This window comes from Notamacropus eugenii, chromosome 2 (assembly GCF_028372415.1).
Source record: "Notamacropus eugenii isolate mMacEug1 chromosome 2, mMacEug1.pri_v2, whole genome shotgun sequence".
NCBI lineage: Eukaryota > Metazoa > Chordata > Mammalia > Diprotodontia > Macropodidae > Notamacropus > Notamacropus eugenii.
This window is the reverse complement of record NC_092873.1, coordinates 312,585,045-312,604,689: the sequence shown is the minus strand read 5'-3', so window position 1 is coordinate 312,604,689 and position 19,645 is coordinate 312,585,045. Positions and strand designations below refer to the sequence as shown.

Genomic DNA, 19,645 nt, shown 5'->3' with positions numbered 1-19,645 from the left:
ATATCCAGCATACAGAGAAAGGATAAAGAAATTGAGGTTCTGGAATGTACTGGGGTATGACTCTGCTGTAAGAAATGGTCATCATGAAACCTCCAGAGAAGCTTGGGAAGACGTGACCTAATGGTAGCGTGAAGTAGACCAAACCAAGAGAATCCGGACACACAATGACAAGCCCATTGAAAATGGAAAGAATGAAAAGAAACAAAACAATGCTCTATAATTATATTGACCAAGTTTGACCCAAAGAAAAGATGGGAAAATATAGTTCCCTCCCTTCATTGGAGAGATGGGAGACTAGAACATTGCCTATATTGTCACATTCAGTTGATGGATTAATTTGGCAAAAATTCTTTTAAATTTTTTTTCTTTTTTGTTTGATACAAGGGATGACTTTCTGGGTGGAGAGGGATATATTTATCAATAAAGCTGATATAAAAATGTCATTAAAAGTTTAAAAAAAGGTAAGTCAATGCAGGTTTAAACATGGGGGAAAAAAGCTTTAAATTTTCTAGTTCTGTTAAAGTTTTAAAAAAATCTCAACTTTGCATAATTTTTGATGACCTTCTTTTCCTGGATTGTGAGTCATATAGCTGCATAGTTATCCCATAAATTTAGGTCCTGGATCAGGGATGGGGATCCTGCAGCTTCAAGGTCTCATGTGGCCTTCTAGGTCCTTGAGTATGACCTTTTGACTGAGTCCAAGTTTTACAGAACAAATCCTTTTATTCAGAGGATTTGTCCTTTGAAGTTTGGATTTAGTCAAAGGGCCGCACTTAAGGATTTAGAGGGCCACATGTGGCCTTCAGGTTACAGGCTCCCCTTCTTGTCCTACAGAAATATTTTAGTCATCCAGTAAAAGAAAAAGCCAATGGGAGAGGAAGGGAAACCAGTGTGTTGTAAAACATTGTTTTATAATCTCAGGGCAAGACTCCAAATTAGGGTTACTGAAGAGCTAAAGAATATCTCAAAACATCTGAAAATAATTTTTTTTAAACTCATGGTCTATAAAAGTCTAAGAAAAAACTGAGTGAGTACATCTAGCAGGGTACTTATTAGGTGGCATCCACAAAGCTCAGAAATTCTCATGCCAGACAATATTTATAAAGGCCTAGCAGTAAGGAGATTGGGTCCCTACTGCAACCCAGATTGAGTGTCATGACCTAGTTGGTACTACTTTTCAAGTTACCATGATAAAATATTTGTGAATTATATGAACAAAAGGAGGTTTTATAGTTTCAGATAAAATTGTGTTGAAAATACTGTATGCCACAGTGAAAATGTTCAGTTTAATGGTGACCTGGAGCCTGGCATATGCCTCATGACATCATGTTTTCTTCACCTCCAGCTATCTTTATACTGAGGCTGTCCATCCTCGTGTAGGGCCTCCTAAGGGACTTCTCATGTCACTCACATGTCTCCCTCTGTCCCCATCCTGTATGGAAAGGTGACTGTTCTCCAAGCTGAGGCAGAGACCTTTCCATGCACCCTTAATCCCATCTGGTCCCATCCCAGCTGGTCCGGCAGATTGTCCCCTTTGTCATCCCTCCTCTCTGACTAATCTTTAATTTCTGCCTGGGTTCTGGATGATTCCCTTTTTCTTACTAACACACCCATCTTTTAAAATTTTCACTTATTCTCAGCATCCCTGCTAGCTGTCCAAGCCTCTGTCCTTTGTTTCCTGTCTAAGCTCATCCAAGGCATAATTTACAGTTGCTGTTCCCACTTTCCCTCACATTTGTCTTCTAAACCCTCTGCAATCTGGCTTCCAACTTCTTGATTCCAAACTTACCAGTGATTTCTTAATAACCAAATCTAATGGGTTTTTTTCTCAGGGCTGATCTTCTCAACCATTCCATAGCCCTCCCTGGTTACACTGTCCTTCCTGGACTTTTGCTTGCTTGCCTGTCTGATAGCTTCCTTTTTTTGATTGAATCTTCCTCCAGCTCCTGCCTACTCACTTTGGGTGTTCTCCAAGTCTCTGTCCCGGGCCACCTTCTCCTCTTTCTTTATACTATCTTGCTTTGTGATCTCGTCCACTCTCTTCTGGATTCTAGCCCCACATTACCAGCTGCCTTTTTTTACATCTCATACTGAATGTCATTAGGTATCTCAAGCTCACTATGTGCAAAATAACTCATTCTTTTTCCCATGCCTTCCTCTCTCCCCGGCTTTCCTGTTACTGTCATGGGCACCTAAATGCCTCCATGTTCACACCGTCAGTAGAATCCTCACACACTTATCCAATCTGTTACCAACTCTTGTACTTTCTACCATCATCACATCCCCTTCTTTCCACCCACACAGCCCTTGTGCAGACCCTCCTCGTCTTGCCCCTGGAACACTGCAACAACTTTCTGTTAGGTTTCTGTACTTCAGATTTCACCCCACTCTGGTCTACTCCAATTAGCTGCCAAAGTGATTTTTCTAAGGCACAGGTCTGACCCTATCTCCCCTAAACTTTTCCCTCTCCTTTCACCCCACACATCTCTCTCTCTCTCTCTCTCTCTCTCTCCCTCCCTCCCTCCCTCCCTCCCTCTCTCTCTCTCTCTCTCTCTCTCACTCACACACACACACACACACACGCACACACACACCACACAGAGAGACTCACTCTCTGTCACTCCTATTCTTCCACTTTCCTTCTCTCCTTCCTTGCCTTCTTCCTTTTCTCTCCTTCCCTCTCCCTACCCCCGCCTCGACCTTTCCAAGACCAAGTGTAAAATCTAGTTTATACCCAGGTGATTGACAAAAGCTGCAGTGATCTGTGTTAGATGGATTGTGACAGTATGAACACATTACTGCACTGTTGGTGGAACTTTCTGGAAAGCACTTTGAAATCACCTGAAATATCCATGTTCCTTGACCTACTGTTAAGCATAATAATTCAAATAATTCAGAGACAGAAAGATTCCCATATATGTTAGGGGAAAACACGCACACACACACACAGAGCACTTTTTGTAGAGACAGAAAACTAGAAATAAATAAGCACTTATCTGTTGGGAATGACTGAACAAATTATGACATGTGAATGTAATCACATGAGAAATATTTGAAAACAAGCAATGTCCAATATACATTCAGAATGTTGATAGTAGCATTTTTTTCTAATAACAAAGAACTGGAAACAGAGTAGATGCCCGTCACTTGGGGGATAACTAAAACAGGGGCATGTGGACGTATTGGAGTATTACTTGTGGCCCAAGCAGCAGTTATGGAGAGTTCAAGTATGGGAATCCTGAGGAGGAGCAAAGCCAGCAGAACCAGAAAAGCAAAATGCCCAGTGGCTGTATCCTTTTAAATGGCAAGAACAGTCACACTCAAAGTGAACACTGGATAGGGTGCAACTGCCATGCCAAGCTACAGCCAAGAGAGGAAAACTGAGAACATGCCCCTCCCTCATGGCTAATGTTGATGGGTTTTAGCTAGTTCAGATGACTCTTTCTGGGTGGCTTGAGTTGCTAAGGGCTCTGGAAGTCTTTTTCTAGAGACCCAACCTCAGCTTTGTTCTGAAAGTTTTATTCCTATGTTTTGGACAGTTCGCCCCCCTTCTTGCTCACCACCTGTCCGATTGCATGTGCTTCACTCTGCGCCTGTCATGCACTACCTTACTGCCAGGAGGAGGGAAGCCATTTCCCTGACATCCCTCTGAAACCAAGATGAATTAGGGGATCAAGAGGTGTTAGGTTAATTTCCAGTGTTGATCTCCTTTCCACTGATGCAGTCGGTGTCAGCTCTGCTCCTGGTTCTGCTTGCTTTACTCTCAGTCCATACAAGTCCTTAGAGTTTTCTTCATCTCATCTGTTAGAGTGCAATAATAGCCATTACATTCATATCCCACAGTTTGTTCAGTCATTTCCTAGTTGATGGCCATTCACTTTCCCCCCAACCTTTTACTATCACTCAAAGTATTGCAACAAACATTTTTCTATATGTAGGAACTTTCCAGTTTACTTTGGGAAATATGCCCACAGATGGTTGCTGGGTCAAAGTTAGTGGTGCCTTGATGACTGATCCCACTGTTACCCAGTCTGGATGGACCTGATCAGAGTGCATTAGAGCACCTGTCTTCCCCCAGCCCTTGGAATTGTTACCATTTCTAGCTCTTGTCATCTCGGTCCATCTGATTGGGTATGAGGTGAAACTTCAGAGTTGTCTTAATTTGCATTTCTCTTCTTAGGCTTTTGGAGTATTCTTTCATATGAATGTTCCAATTGCTTTCCTAATGGATTTCCATGGAGTATTTTTCACATTTCTCAGGCATCAGCATGGATCAAGTTTTCTAACAGGGATCCTCTGACTCAGAGACCCTCCTTGGAACACTGCCTTCCTTCACCCCTCAGCTTCGGTAGCACTCATGTTCTTCTTTCTCTCTAGCAGTCAGATAGGAGTTCTTCCCATTTTCTCTACCTTTATGGGGTAGGGTATGATGTCTCCTCTGGTGGCAGTACCAGTCATATCTCTCTAGACCATGAAGAGTTTATGCGTACCTGTGCTCAAGGACCACCTCTCAGGAAAGTCAAAGGAAACTCCTCGATGGTAAGCCCCCAGTTTTATTGTAACCATTTAGAGTAACTCGTCTGAAATGACCATGACCATGTTGAAAGGAAGGACTGCTGGAGTGGGAGTCTGACCCTTCCTAGCATAGTGACCTTGGACCGGTCGTTTAATTCCCCTACACCTATTTCTTTTTCTGTAAAATACATAGAATGATGCCCTTGGTAAAACTGAATGAGACATCCTGTTCAGGGTGCTGTGTAAGCCATGACAGGCCATGTCAATGTCCACTGTTCAGCCTTTTCAGAGCTTCTTCTTGTGACCTGTGCGTGGGAATTGTCTTAAAACTTTTCTTGTGGAAATCAGAGCTCTGGACACCTGCCAGTGTAAAAAGTGGTACACTTGACCCAAGTTGCCAAAAATACTCCAGGAACCCTGTGGTGTTCAGGTGTTTCTACAAAGAAAACTGCCCAAGTGACCCCTTTCATCCACTTCTTCTTCTGTCTTTTCCTGGGACTTTCTGCTGCTTCCACTCCCTTCCCTCTTCACAATCTTCTTTGGTTGTTTGGGGGAGGGATTCCCCCAGTGCTCTTGTTTTCCCTGTTTTCAACGTGTAACATGATCATCCCCCTTGCCTTGGGGTTCTCTTGCCTCCTGTGACATTATACTCTCTGGCTTATCCTCCATTTTCTCTTCATACTCGTCGTGTGTGTGTGTGGGGAGGGGGGGGTCTCCTCATCCTCCGTTGGCCAGATAGGGATCCTTTTAAGGTTTATGCTATTTCATCACATTCACTTCCCCATCCACAGGACCCTTCCCTTGTGTCACGTCAGTCCAAGTAAGCACTATGTCTGACACAGAGACCGGGCTTGACAGTCCATGTCCTGTATTCTGCCCTCACTCTCTGCCAGGAGGGAGGAAATAGTTTTTATTGTCTCTTATTCAGAATTCAACTTTCTTTTCATGATCTTCATTTATACTTAATACTGTTTATGGTTTGTTTGTTTGTTTTTTTCATCATTTTGTCATCCATCATTCCCTGGTTTCTGCCGATTACATTTCTATATCAGTTCCTATCAGGGAGTTTTAACTTTTCTTCATGTCCTGGTCCTGCTGGGCAACCTCATGTAGCCTGTGGACCCCTTATCAAAGACATGTTTTTAAATGCATTTTACATACATAAAATACTTAGGATTACAAAGGAAGTCATTGGAACAAGTGTCTTGGAATATAATTATTGAAACATTCATAGAAACTTTGCAGATCCTCAGTAAGAAGCTCTTGATATAAATCTTCTGTTATTTCTGGATTCTTCATTTTTAAAAAATTGAATCAAAATTCATTATATTGACATACTACGATTTTTTCTTCCATTCTATAATCTCTAGGAATCCTATTTTGTTTCTCTCCAAATGGGTGCTTAACAAATGCTTGTTGGCTGACTGATACTATGAATATTGTGGTGCCTATCAAATCTTTGTTTCTGCATTTGACTGCTTTGGGATAGATGCCAGCAGTAGAATCACAGGGTTGAAGGGTATGAACAGTTTCGTCTTTTTCTTACATAATCTCAAATTGAAATCTAAAATGCTTGGACCATTCGTAGGCATTTTAATTTATAAAAAGTATTTCATTTGTATAAGCGCTCTCTATAGCTCCCTCCTTTAATGAACAATGTAATAATACAGCCATGGCCTCCCATTTCATCCTGGGCCATCTCCAGTCATCCTGATGAATATCTGGTCACTGGATTCAGATGGCTCTGGAGGAGAAGGGAGGCTGGTGACCTACACAGCCCTCCCTCACTCAAAACAAAGTCAAGTGCAAGTCATGTCACCATGTCTCTGGTGGCCTGGCCGTCTTCAGCAGCAAAGGACGAGCACAGCAACAACAATACAATCAACAGCTATCATTTATATAGCGCTTTAAGGTTTATGACTTGCTTTACAAATACTGGCTCACTTTACTTTTCCAGTAAGTTTGGTAGATAGGTGCTATTATTATGCTCATTTTATGGATGAGGAAACTGACACTGACAGATGTTAAGTGCTCAAGTTCACCCAACTTGTGAGTGATTAAGACTAGATTTGAACTCAGGTCTTTCTGAGTCCAGATCCAATATACCCAGTACCGTCTAGTTACCCTATAATCCTCATAACAAACATACAATTTTTTCTTTTTTTTTTAAGAGTAAGACAAATTTGCTTATTAGCCATGTCCAGAAATGTATGTCTTTTTCTGCATTTTAAAGCCATTGCCTTTCTGACATGAGGTGTGACGGATTTCCTCTAGATTCGTACTTTAACCTTACATTCATCAGACAGCTAAAATCTTTCAAAGCTCTTGGTTCTACTACTATTGTATCCATTGTTCTCCTTGTTATTGTTTTATTCTGCACCAGTTCATAGAAGTCTTCCTGGTTTCCACTGAAACTGCCCATTTTATAATTTCTTATGGTGCGACAATGTTCCATAATTCATACCCCACAATTTGCTTGGCCATTCCCCAGTAGATGCACACCCCTTTAGCTTTCAGTTTGGGGCTATGATGAACAGTAACTGTAAGCATTTTAATACATGATCTCTTTGGCATATAGACCTAGTAGTGGGAGAGCTGGATATAAGGGTATGTACAGGTTAGTAACTTTTTGGACTTAATTCAAGTAAATTGCTTTCCAGAATGACTAGTCCAGTTGACAGGCCCAGTAGTAGTACATTCTTGTGTCCATTCTCCCATAGCCTGCCAACATTTGTCATTTTCCTTTTTTGACATCTTTGGCAGTCTGATAGGTATGAGGTAGAGCCTCTGAGTTACCTTAATATGCATATCTCTGACTAATAATGATTTTAAAAGTTTTTTAATATGATTGTTGGTGGCTTATATTTCTTTCTCCTTAGAACTGAGACCTTTTCCAGAGAAGCTTTTTACAAAGGTTCTCCCCCCACCAATTTTGTGCTTCTCCTAATTTTAACTGAATTGGTTTTTCATATCCTTTGACCATTTGAAAACGGGGGAATAGACTTTATTCATATAAATTTGAATCAGATCTTTAAATGGATATCATGCCTTTATCACAGAAACTTGTTTGCAAAATTTTTTGCCATTTACCTATTTGCCTCCTAACTTAAACTGCATTTCATTTGTTGTGCAAAACTTTTAAATTTTATATAATCAAAATTGCCCATTTGATTTTTTGTGATCCTCTCTATTGCTTGTTTTGTCATGAACTCTTTCCATTTGCATAGATCTAAAAAGTAATTTCTTTTTTGTTCCTCTATTACCTTTTTTAATATGGGCATTTTAAAACTTTGCCCCTGATTCTCTTTCTTTCATTCTACTCTCTGTTATTGATCCCATCTGCCACAGTAGCTACAACCTTGCTATTATTACTTTAGCCCCCATGTCCCCTAACCTGTTCCAAACATTCCTTCCCTCTCTTCTCTCCTCTCCCCCATCTCCCAGCCCTGTCCTTTCTCTCAGTGCTGCCTGTAACTTGCCAAATAGGCTTCAAACCCTCATCTTTTTTCTCCTTATTCAGTTACAAAATGTCATCACCTCTTTTTCTGTAAAGTCTATGCCCGCCATCCCTTATTTCCATTTCCACTATGAACCCCAGGTGAGAGGCTCCTTCCCCTTTCCTGGGATAGTTCAGCAGCTTCCTGACTCCTCCATCCTGATCATTTTGGCATCCTACTGGCAGAATCATCTTCCTGCAGCAGAGTTCTGCACTTTTCACTCACCTGTTCAAAGCACTTCGGTACTTTGTCATTGTCTCCAGGATAAAGGGACACATGCCTTGGCTTGGCATTCAAGTTCCTTTGGTCAGTCTGTAAATGAGCAGTTTATTTAAGTACTTGCTTTGTGCCAGGGATTGTGCCTCATGATCTGACTTCAGCCTTCCAGGCTTATTTCCCACTCTTCCCCCTTCATCCTTTGTTGCTGTCAGCCCAGACTCCTTCCCATCCCCCAAAGGTGTCCTGGTTGCTTCATCACTCCCACTGCCTTTCCTGCTCCCAGCCCTCTTTGCCTCTTCCACCACTCTTTACTCACCCTTCTGGACCAGCTTAAATAGTACTTCCTCCATGAAGCCTTCCCTGAACCACAACCTTATACCCCAGGCAGAGGCTAATCACGTATTTCATTATGTTATGGTTACTTGTACACATGCTTCATCTTTTATTAGACTATAATCCTCTTGAGAGAAGGGGCTGTCTTAATTATTGTTCTGTTCCATATAGTATCTAGCTTGATTTGTTGTACACAAAATCCTTGAGCAGTATTATTACGTTAACGGTATCAGCTATTCAGAATTTGTTTTTTGTTTAGTTAGTTTTAAGCAAGAGTAGATCCAAACTTCAGGAAAATTTCTAATTTTTCGGCATTAGAGATTTCACATGGCTAATTTTTTAAATTAAATCATGGTAAGAAAAGTTAAAGCTACATTATATTTACTGTTCTCTGTATATTGTAGAATTTTGGGGGTTTTTGTTTGTTTTTGACCAATAATGCTTTTATTGAGTTTCTATGCATTATGTTACATATATGTAATCTAGAATTCATATATGTGTGTGTATATAGAGTGAGTTAGTTTATAGGAATGTTGGCCTAGTGTGGTTTTTTTTTGTGGGTTTTTTTTTCCCCACTTAACTTGAATCCCCTCCTTCCCACTCTGCCCAGTGAAGACTCTGATGGCTTTTTATTTGAAATCAGATAGAGACACTTGCTTGGTAGTTGGGCTTATGCTTCTTCTCTCCCCCAGGTCATTTCACTGATGTCAGAATTAGTTCTTGTAGGTAAAGGGGGAAAGTCTTAGGGTTCGGTCCGCAGGGTAGCCCAGTACACATGTTTTGCATTTTGGACTTTCATAGGACATTGACCAAGTTTACAAATCTGTCTCCCCCAAGGATGGTGCAATAGGGTCCAGCGGGACGCCAATCTGCCGCCAGGCCCAGACTAAGCTTGAGGTCGCTCTGTACATGTTTCTGTGGAGTCCCGACATTGAAGCTGTGCTTGTGGCCATGTCCTGCTTTCGACACCTCTGTGAGGAAGCCGATATTAGGTGTGGCATAGATGAGATCTCCGTGCACCATTTCTTGCCTAACTATAATACCTTCATGGAGTTTGCATCTGTCAGCAACATGATGTCAACAGGTAAATGTGGCTCCAGAATGCTGGGCTTCCTTTCCACCAAAGTGGCATTCCGTCATTGTCATCCCTTCTCTCTGCTCCCAAGGGGGGAAACATGCAGCCCCTACCTTCTGACAGCCTTACAGCGCTCAGACTCTACTGGGAAAGCTACAAAATGAATTCATAGGCTGAATTAACTCTGGAAGAGACTCTGCTCCCATTTCCTATGCATTTGTTGCAGAATTTGTGTTGACAGTTATGGTCATTCAGTATAGTTCTCCAGGCCATCTGTCTCCTCAGCATGCTGGCACGGCATCCCTTAGTACAGGTAGGGCATGGCTTGGTGGTCTCTGATACCATCTAGGCTGAAGGAGAACACCCCTTTAGTGAGGGAACAGACCATCTTGGCTCTGCTGGATTCAGCAGGATCTGTACAGCTTCACTTAGTTTGAGGCATCTTTGCTAAACTACTTTTCTGGGCCAGCCTGGGTGGGCCTTGGGGTTCTTGCTGGCCCCCACCTCTAGTGGTCATGGTGATGATTGATTGGTGTCCTCCTTACTTTAGGAAGGGCAGCTCTTCAGAAGAGAGTGATGGCGCTGCTGCGGCGCATTGAACATCCGACGGCAGGCAACACGGAGGTAGGCATTGTCTGTACCTGATGTGTGTCACAGGTGTCTTTTCATCAGCTGGCTTCTCTGCCTCTCCCACCAAAAAACCAAAACAGCCCAAATAGAGGGATGCTGTGTAGTCTACCTGCATACTCACCTGTGGCCTTAAAACTGATCTGTTACATATTATCAGTGCCTCCTTATTCAGACTTGCAGTCGTGACTTCCAGGGCCTGTCCCCTTTGTGGTGCCTGTGGACCTCTGTTCATTCTGTGCCCTTCCCTCCTTGAGGCCCTGCTCAATGCCATCTCCCTCATCAATCCTTTCCTTATTTTCCCTAGCTGAATCGTTCATGCCGGCATTCTCTGATCACTTGTACCTCTCTGAGGCCTTTCTTGTGGCCTATTTTCTCTTAATTGTCAGTGTGCATGTCTCATCTCTCCTATTTTCTGTAAGGTTCCTAAGAGTGAGAGAGGACTTGATCATTCTCATATTCTTCTTGGTGCCCAGCATAGTGCTTTTGTATCATTAGAGTCAACATTTTTTTCTGCACAAAAATTGGAGCATATGTTTTGACAAAAGATTTTCCTCTTATCAAAACCTTATTAAAGAGTGCTTCTTCTTAAAATAAGGAATGTTCCTAAGAGCCAAGGAGACACCATGATTCTGCCTTTAAGAAGCACTTATTTGGTAGAATGCTTAGATGGAGTTAATGCAGCTGTAAGGTTTGTCACTTGTTACATGGTACTTTCACTTAACAAAATATTTGTCCTTTGTTTTAGGCTTGGGAAGACACTTATGCAAAATGGGAACAAGCTACAAAATTAATCCTCAATTATCCAAAAGCCAAAATTGAAGAAGGCCAGGTGAGATTATAAAGTGATTCATGTCACCTATCTTAATCAAGTCACTGGCACATTACCATCTGGTATTTATGACTGTCATACTACAGTCGACTCCTGGCTTGAGAATTGACTAGTCTCTTGACCAGTTCCTGTGAGTCAAGGATTCTTAACCTACAGTCCACAAACTTGTTTCTTAAAATATTTTAGTAATTGTGTGATTTCCTTTTGTGCCTTTAACAACATTCCCAGACTAGACAGATTTCATAGACTTCTTTACCAAGCTTCCCCAAAGGGTCCATGACACAGTGAAGATGTTGCCACCTCCTCCTGCTGATTTCCTGTTTGTGGCCACTCTGCTTGTTAGCACTTCCCCAGAGGGGTCAGCAGGGACATATAAACATTAATTAAACTCCAAACTGTCCATTTGGATACTCCAGGAACTTAGTATACATTTTTATTTTCTTCCTCTTTGGTCCTATAGGAAGATAAAAAAGTGCTTCTGTCACTCCGTGATAGAGAAGTAGTCCACACTGTCAGCATGCCACTGCATGCCAGGTTATGCTTAACTGGTTTTCTTAGTGACCAGGGGTTTTTTTCATGGATATAGTGGATGGCTATTGTAAATGGAAAAGCCCTATGAAAATTTGGTCAGAATGTCATTGATTCTGCCAGAGATATTTCCTCAAGAGTATAGATAGGAGTCATTGCATTGGCTACATCTTCTGATCCTCATGTGTTTTTTAATATTACTAGGAGCCTCAGAAAAGATGACTCTTCTCTGATCATTGTTTCTATTTTCTGCCCAATTGGGACTGTCAGAAAAAGTCATGCTTGTGTGGCAATGAAACATGGCCTTATGTGTCTGATTCTGCCTGAATCCCCTTCACCCAGAAAGTATTTTTACAAAAATATGGTACAGTCAGAATAGATAAGTAAGACTTTGTCAGAGAAGAGAGTATGACGGAGGAAGTCATTCTTTTTGCCTGTTGTGCATTAGGTTGCTGAAAGTCTTCATAAGACGATCGTGAAGAGGAGAATGTCCCATGTGAGTGGCGGGGGCTCCATCGACTTGTGTGACACTGACTCGCTCCAAGAATGGATCAACATGACTGGGTTTCTTTGTGCCCTCGGCGGGGTCTGCCTACAGCATCGAACCAATGTGGGCTTTGCCACCTACAGTCCCCCAATGGGCCCGATCAGTGAGCGCAAGGGCTCTCTCATTTCCATGGTGTCCACCGATGGAAACGCTGAGACACCTGTCAGCAAATTCATGGATCGGCTCCTCTCCTTGATGGTGTGTAACCATGAAAAAGTGGGACTGCAGATACGGAGCAATGTCAAGGATCTGTTGGGTCTTGAATTGAGTCCTGCCCTTTATCCAATGCTGTTTAACAAATTAAAAAGCACTATCAGCAAGTTTTTTGATCCTCAAGGACAGGTAAACTTTACTGCTTTCTCTCTTCTTCCCATCCTCTGAAGAATAACTTGATTGGTATTAGTCCATTTTGGCCTTTAGCTGGTTAGATGGCACAATATTAGAGCACTGAGCCTGGATCCAGTCTCAGGTACTTCCTATGTAGGTGACCCTAGGCAAGTCACTTAACTCTCATCTTAATTCATCAATTGTAAAATGGGGAAAAATCAAGGTACCTACCTCACAAGGCTCATGTGAGGATCTAATAATATTTTTAAAGCACTTAGTGCAGTGCCTGTAGGCAGTTGACAAATGCTTGTTTGCTTCCTTCCTTCCTTTCATACATAGATTTTATTAATGGGAACTTACATGAGCATTGGGAATAGGCACAGATTATCCAGGATAAAAAGCTCCATAATCTTCTAGAGAAAAGAGTGCAGAGAAGAGCCTGTGAACTGTAAGATTAAAGCCTGCTCTTTCTTCTGAAACTTTTCATCCGTGTTCATAGTTTTCCATAGATAGCTTGGGTACCCTGGGCTAGTGCCATTTTCCTTAAAGATCTTCTAGTGGAGAAGGTGCTTCTTGCAGATTGATAATGTTGGTGTGTGTGGTGGTGTTGTTTGCACAGGTTTTATTGACAGACACCAACACCCAGTTTGTGGAACAGACCATAGCCATAATGAAGAACTTGCTTGATAATCATGCGGAGGGCAGTTCTGAACACATGGGACAAGCTAGCATTGAAACAATGATGTTAAATCTGGTCAGGTGAGTGGTCTAATTGATCATCAATCATGAGTCACCCCAAAAGCCATTCTTATTAAAGCTTGTTCCCAAATGGTGTTCTTGAACACCAGGAGCATTACATACATTGATGAGAATAAATCACATATGTGCCCTGTTAAAATAACTATAGAACATAATTTCCTAAGCTCTTCTTCAGTAAAATTATCTTTGCATTAAAGCCTTTAGAGTAGACTCTTGCCAAGAGTGTGTATGTGTTCACACGACTATTTTTAATGTTCCCATATCTGTACAGATATGTTAGAGTGTTTGGGAATTTGGTACAAGCAATTCAGATCAAAACTAAACTCTGCCAGTTGGTTCAAGTGATGATGGAGAGGAGAGATGACCTTTCATTTTGCCAGGAGATGAAATTTAGGTAAGTCAAACTAGCAGTATGCCTGTCGCTCAATGGAATCATGTGGAAACACATGGAGAGAAATCAGTACTATCTTAAAAATTGTCCTGAAAAGTAGAGTTCCTGGTTTTCTTACACATCTACTTCTGCCCTTCTTTCGAATAATCCAGAGTTCAGAGCACTTTAAACTATCCTCACTTTCTAAACTTCAGAACTATCAATTAAGTGGTCACAACTTTTATACATATGTACCTCTCTCTTTTTCCCTCCCTCCCTATTTTCCTTAGTCTCACTCTCTCTCCTTAATGACAGGACCCCTGATGAAGATTTCCTTTCTCTCACTTCTGACAGTGGTGGCTGAATTTTTTTCTGAAGTTGTCCTGAAATCCCATTTGAGGGAACTTTTTTGCTAAATCTCTGCTATAAAAAGTAAAAAATGCTACATAGGTTTTTTTTTTTTTAAATCTGGTTGGTTACTTTCATTTTTCTGTTATAGGAATAAAATGGTAGAATATCTGACAGATTGGGTCATGGGAACATCTAACCAAACAGCAGATGAAGATGTGAAATGTCTAACAAGGTAAAGATGCATGAAGACTTTTTCTTAATATATCATAGGACATTAATTCTGTAAAACACTGCATCCATTGTAAGATTTGTTTTGAATCTTACACTTTTTATGTTTGGGCATTTTAAAGTTCAATATCTCCTTTCATTTGTTTCCCAACACTTGTTTAATGCTTAAGTGATTCAGGAGGATCTTAATTTACCTGTTAGAAAAGCTAGCTATGTGACTCTGAGCTCAAAGTAATGTAGTTTCTAAAAATGTTCTTTCCATTTAAAATCCATCTTTTTTTCTTTCTGTCTTTTAAGTACTCTAAACTAAATCCATGGTCAGTCCATACTGATGCATATTAGGATTTTAGGTTAGTAATTTTTTTTAGTGGAATTACTGTTTAGAGTTGCTTTGGCTATGAAGGCCTAGATCCACCTAAAGGCTTTCACTATCTCTACCACTTTCTCCCCAGAGATTTGGACCAGGCAAGCATGGAAGCAGTGGTGTCGTTGCTCGCTGGTCTCCCTTTACAGCCCGAAGAAGGCGATGGGGTGGAATTGATGGAAGCCAAATCACAGCTGTTTCTTAAGTAAATTTTGTCTTTTTTCCCCAAAATTTATTAATTTGTTTTCACTTTTTATCATTCACTTCCATGTGTTTTACATTTTCTCCCCTTCTCTCTCCACTTCCTCCCTTAGACAGAATGCAGTCTTATATGGTCTCTACACATACATTCTTATTAAACACATTTTCACATTGGTCATGTTGCATAGAAGAATTAAAACGAATGGGAGAAACCATGAAAAAAAACAAAACATAAAACAACAAAAAAGAAAATAGTCTGCTTCATTCTGCATTCCAGCTCCATAGTTTGTTTTCTGGATGTGGAAGGCCTTTTGCATTAGGAGTCCTTTGAAAATGTTTTAGGTCCTTGAATTGCTATGAATGGCTAAGTCTGTCAAAATCAGTCCTCAAGCACTGTGGCTGTTAGTGTGTATAATGTTCTCCTGGTTCTGCTCACTTCACTCGGCATTAGTTCATATAAGTCTTTCCAGGTTTTTCTGAAGTCCACCTATGAATCATTTTATAGTATAATAGTATTCCATTACATTCATATACCACAACTTGTTCAGCCATTCCCCAACTGATGGCCACCACAAAAAGAGCTGCTGTAAATATTTTTGTAGATGTGGGTCTTTTTCCCATTTTTATGATCTCTTTGGGATGCAGCCCTAGAAGTGGGCTAGGTTAAAGGGTATGCACATTTTTATAGCTTTTTGGGCATCATAGTTCCAAATTGTTCTCCAGAATGGTTGGATCAGCTCACAGTTCCCCTAACAGTGTATTAGTGTTCCAACTTTCCCACATCTTCTCCAACATTTATCATTTTCCTGATAGGTGTGATGTGGTACCTCAGAGTTGTTTTGATGTGCATCTCTCTAATCATTAGTGATTTAGAGCATTTTTTCATATGATTATAGATAGCTTTAATTTCTTCCTCTGAAAACTGCCTGTTCGTATCCTTTGACCATTTATCAATTGGGGAATGACTTGTATTCTTGTAAATTTGACTCAGTTCTCTATATATTTTAGAAATGAGGCCTTTATCAGAGATGCTAGTTGTAAAAATTCTTTCCCAGTTTTCTGCTTCCCTCCTACTCTTTGCTGCATTGACTTTCTTTTTGCAAAGAACTTTTCAACTTGATGTAATCAAAGTTATCCATTTTACATTTTGTAATGTTCTCTATTTCTTGTTTGATAACAAATTCTTCCATTCTCCATAAATCTGGCAGATAAACTATTCCTTGCTCCCCTAATTTGTTTATAGTGTCAGCCTTTATATGTCGGTTGTGTATCCATTTGGACTTTATTCTGGTATACGGTGTCAGATGTTGGTCTATGCCCAGTTTCTGCCACACTGTTATCCAGTTTTCCCTGCAGTTTTTGTCAAACAGTGAGTTCTTATCCAAGAAGCTGGGGTCCTTGTGTTTATCAAACAGTAGACTGCTATAATCGTTGACTACTGTGTCTTCTGTTCGTAACTTATTCCATTGATCTACCCCTCTATTTCTTAGCCAGTACCAAGTGGTTTTGATGATAGCTGCTTTACAGTACAATTTGAGATCTGGTATGGCTAGGCACCTTCCCTTGCATTTCTTTTCATTAATTCTCCTGATATTCTGGACCTTTTATTCTTCCAGATGAATTTTGATGTTATTTTTTCTAACTCTATAAAATAATTTTTTGGTAGTATAAATTTTGTTTTTTTAAACCTAAAGCTTAGAGCCAAAAAGAACCACAAGACCAAGAGCAACAAAGTAAGGGTGACAAGATGGCAGCCTGCTGAAATCAAAGACATGACATGAAACAGTGCTTGGCTTTTTTGTAGTTAATAACATGTTGCTGTCTCTTGAAACATTCTATGAATGTGAGCAAAATTTTGTCCAGGAAGCAGCTACCTACTCTCTCATACCTCTGTTCTCACTGATGAATCCTTCATTGTCCATAGGGTCAATCATAGTTGGTTTCTCCCTTGTAGTCCTGTGTTCCTCGAGGTCCTTTATGGAGGGTCCCTCACAGGCTGGAGTGATAAGGGAGCCTTCCTTTAGTTCTTTTCTCTTTTGTGGATCCTGGTCCTTTGGCCTGTGATCCCACCTTCTTGCTGTACCCCTGGCTCACCTCTTTTCTCAATTGTGTGTTTTCAGTTATAGCCTTTGTATGGCTTCTTGGGCACAGTCAGTATGTCAGCAATCTCTGATTTCATTGGGGGAAACTGGGGTAGCTTGCAGCCTGGGTGTAGCTAGTAGAAAAGTCTTAGAACCTTGCCTGAGAGTCAAAGAAGTTAATGGATTCAGCCATGGGTCCCCAGCAAAGGCAAATATTTTATGTACTTGAGCAGAATTTGAACACTAGTCTTTATGGCCATTCAATTACTGTACTTTTTCCACTCAGTTTTCCCACCTCTAATATGGGTAAATGTTGGAAATAATTTGGAGCCTATAATATGCCCACTATGGGTCTCTCAGTTGCCTCCTAAATCTCCTGCAGCTTTATTTTGGGGGGAGATTGTGGTGTTGAGATTCAGTATTTCACAAGATCATTGGGAGAACATTTCTGTCTAACATGTGCTTTTTATGTGTTTGAGGGTGGGAGTCATGAAAACATTGTACAATTTCCCAACTCTTTTTCCTATTTCATTCTGGGCCCAGCTTACTGTCTGTTTTGATTATCTTTTTCATATTCATGTACCAAAATCATAACTTGATTGACTACTGGCCCCACTGGGCAGTAGATGTATTTTTATCCATTTTGTTTTTCCTATGTGAATTGCTAGGGTGATCTCATGAGTAGTCAAAGATGCTATTGTATGGGCAGGATGCTGTTGTGTTCTTGAGTTTGAGGCATTCACAGTATTGGCAAACAAGGATGTTTTTAGTGTAGTGACTGAAAAAATAAAGGGTTATAATCAGTATGCCAACTTTTGACCTGCTTTAGAAAAATGCTTGATGTGCTAAAGGGAATAGCACCTTACTAGATCGGTGAAGGGCTCCACACATAACCGTTTTACTTCTAAAATGTGCAATTTTTAATATTAGAAGAGATTTTTAATAAGCACCGTTCATTTGGTGCTCAGTGTGTTGTGTTATTTCAGAACAAAATTTTATTCAGTATAACACAATTTTAGATGAGTAATTAATCACCCAACAAACAGTTGGAGGCTTCATACATGCTAAGTATTTTAATATCATTCTAAGTCCTGGGGATGCAAAGAAGAAGCAAAAACACTAATCCTTGCTCTCAGGGAAGTTACATTCTCACAGAAGGGCTAATGTACTTAAATGGGTGCACATGTGCTATGTACAGAGTAGAGAGAAGGGGAAATCACTGGCGGGGAGAGGAGGTGGTGGCTTTTAGTTGTGTTTGGAAGAAGGCAGGGATTCTTCTCTTTTTGACCTTAGCCACTCATGCCTTTGTTTGAAATGATGGGCATCTGATCCGTGGCATCTCATTTGTGCCAGCCTCTGTCATCCAGAATTTCTTGTCTAAGGATTGGTCTTCTCTTTTTCAGGTATTTCACACTATTTATGAACCTTCTCAATGACTGCAGTGAGGTTGAAGAAGAAAACGTGCAGATTGGGGGCAGGAAGCGGGGCATGTCACGAAGGCTGGCGTCGCTGAGGCACTGCACTGTGCTCGCGATGTCCAACTTGCTCAATGCTAACGTAGACAGTGGCCTCATGCACTCCATAGGTAAGGCAGCTAGAAGCAAAAATTGGCATGTAGCAGAAGGAGAAGTGAAGTGACTGAGCGTGCTTTAGTTAAGTTTGTGCTGCTTTTACTGTGCTAGGATTGGGTTATCACAAAGATCTTCAGACAAGAGCTACGTTCATGGAGGTCCTCACAAAAATTCTTCAACAAGGCACTGAGTTCGACACACTTGCAGAAACCGTGCTGGCTGATCGATTTGAGAGACTCGTTGAGCTGGTCACAATGATGGGTGATCAAGGAGAGCTCCCCATAGCCATGGCACTGGCCAATGTGGTGCCTTGCTCTCAGTGGGTAAGTTCGTTGGTAGGCATAAAAAATTTCCTAACTCGGAGGGCCTCCTGAGATTATCTAGCCCAGGCCTCTTGGGAAATTAGGGCCAGGAGAAGTCCCAGTTTATATAGACAGACAGTAGCAGAGCTGAGACGAGAAACCAACACAGTATTGTTTTCATTATTACTCTTCAGCCCTGTTTCTATCTAATCAGCTGATTTATACTTAGGGTCATAATTTTTTTTTTTTAACCAGAGCATATGTAATTGGGGATTTGCTGTTTCCTCTAACTTAAAAAAAAATTCCTTTGAGATCATGTTTTGGAAGCATACTTCAGTGACCTCTGATTGCCCTGGGGTAAATATTACCTCTCTTTCCACAGATTTCCCCTCCTCTGTGACTTAGCAGAAGGTTTTTGAGTTACTGTGGCCAGAAAATGCATCAACCTGTTGTGTTATGTACCTCCCTCAATGTTTTGAGGCAGAAACCACAGCTCATTGCCAGACCTCAGCTGACATACTCTTAGCCCAATCACTAAGTTGTTAGTAAGATGAAAGAGTCATATTTTTACACTTGGGCCTGCTCAAGTTCCAATCCCATCATGCCTTTCTTCCTGGCAGTCTTTAGGAACAAGATAACACTTCTTGCCTAGAGCAGATAATTCGATTTTGCTTAGTTTAGAAGATGGAGAAAGGCATAAAGGCTTGCAGTCTTTGAACCCTGAGATAATTAATTCATGGTTGGTTATTTTTAAAGCTAATGTAACTACTTAAGAGGATTTCTTTTAACTAATTTAGAGAGAATTTATGAGGTACTTCTAAGGCATGATGTGACAAAATATACAAATTTTGTTGTACCCTGAAAGTGTTGCTCAATCCATTGGATGCCTGTGTGAAGTTTCCTTTCTACTCAGATGTG

General features: G+C 40.9%; 1 protein-coding gene across 18 annotated transcripts in view; it reads left to right on the top strand.

Annotated features, from left to right (window-relative positions):
* Positions 1-19,645, top strand: part of NF1 (neurofibromin 1) — a 241,518-nt gene that overhangs the window by 103,171 nt on the left and 118,702 nt on the right. For 15 of the 18 annotated variants that reach the window (XM_072645004.1, XM_072645003.1, XM_072644999.1 and 12 more), the window contains 11 exons: positions 4,378-4,539; positions 9,402-9,648; positions 10,190-10,263; positions 11,015-11,098; positions 12,075-12,515; positions 13,120-13,259; positions 13,531-13,653; positions 14,129-14,212; positions 14,661-14,777; positions 18,258-18,439; positions 18,537-18,748. In XM_072645004.1, coding sequence (XP_072501105.1) covers positions 4,378-4,539; positions 9,402-9,648; positions 10,190-10,263; positions 11,015-11,098; positions 12,075-12,515; positions 13,120-13,259; positions 13,531-13,653; positions 14,129-14,212; positions 14,661-14,777; positions 18,258-18,439; positions 18,537-18,748 — 1,866 coding nt within the window. The remainder of the gene's footprint in view (positions 1-4,377; positions 4,540-9,401; positions 9,649-10,189; positions 10,264-11,014; positions 11,099-12,074; positions 12,516-13,119; positions 13,260-13,530; positions 13,654-14,128; positions 14,213-14,660; positions 14,778-18,257; positions 18,440-18,536; positions 18,749-19,645) is intronic. The other 3 variants (XM_072645011.1, XM_072645014.1, XM_072645001.1) reach the window with 2 other exon arrangements.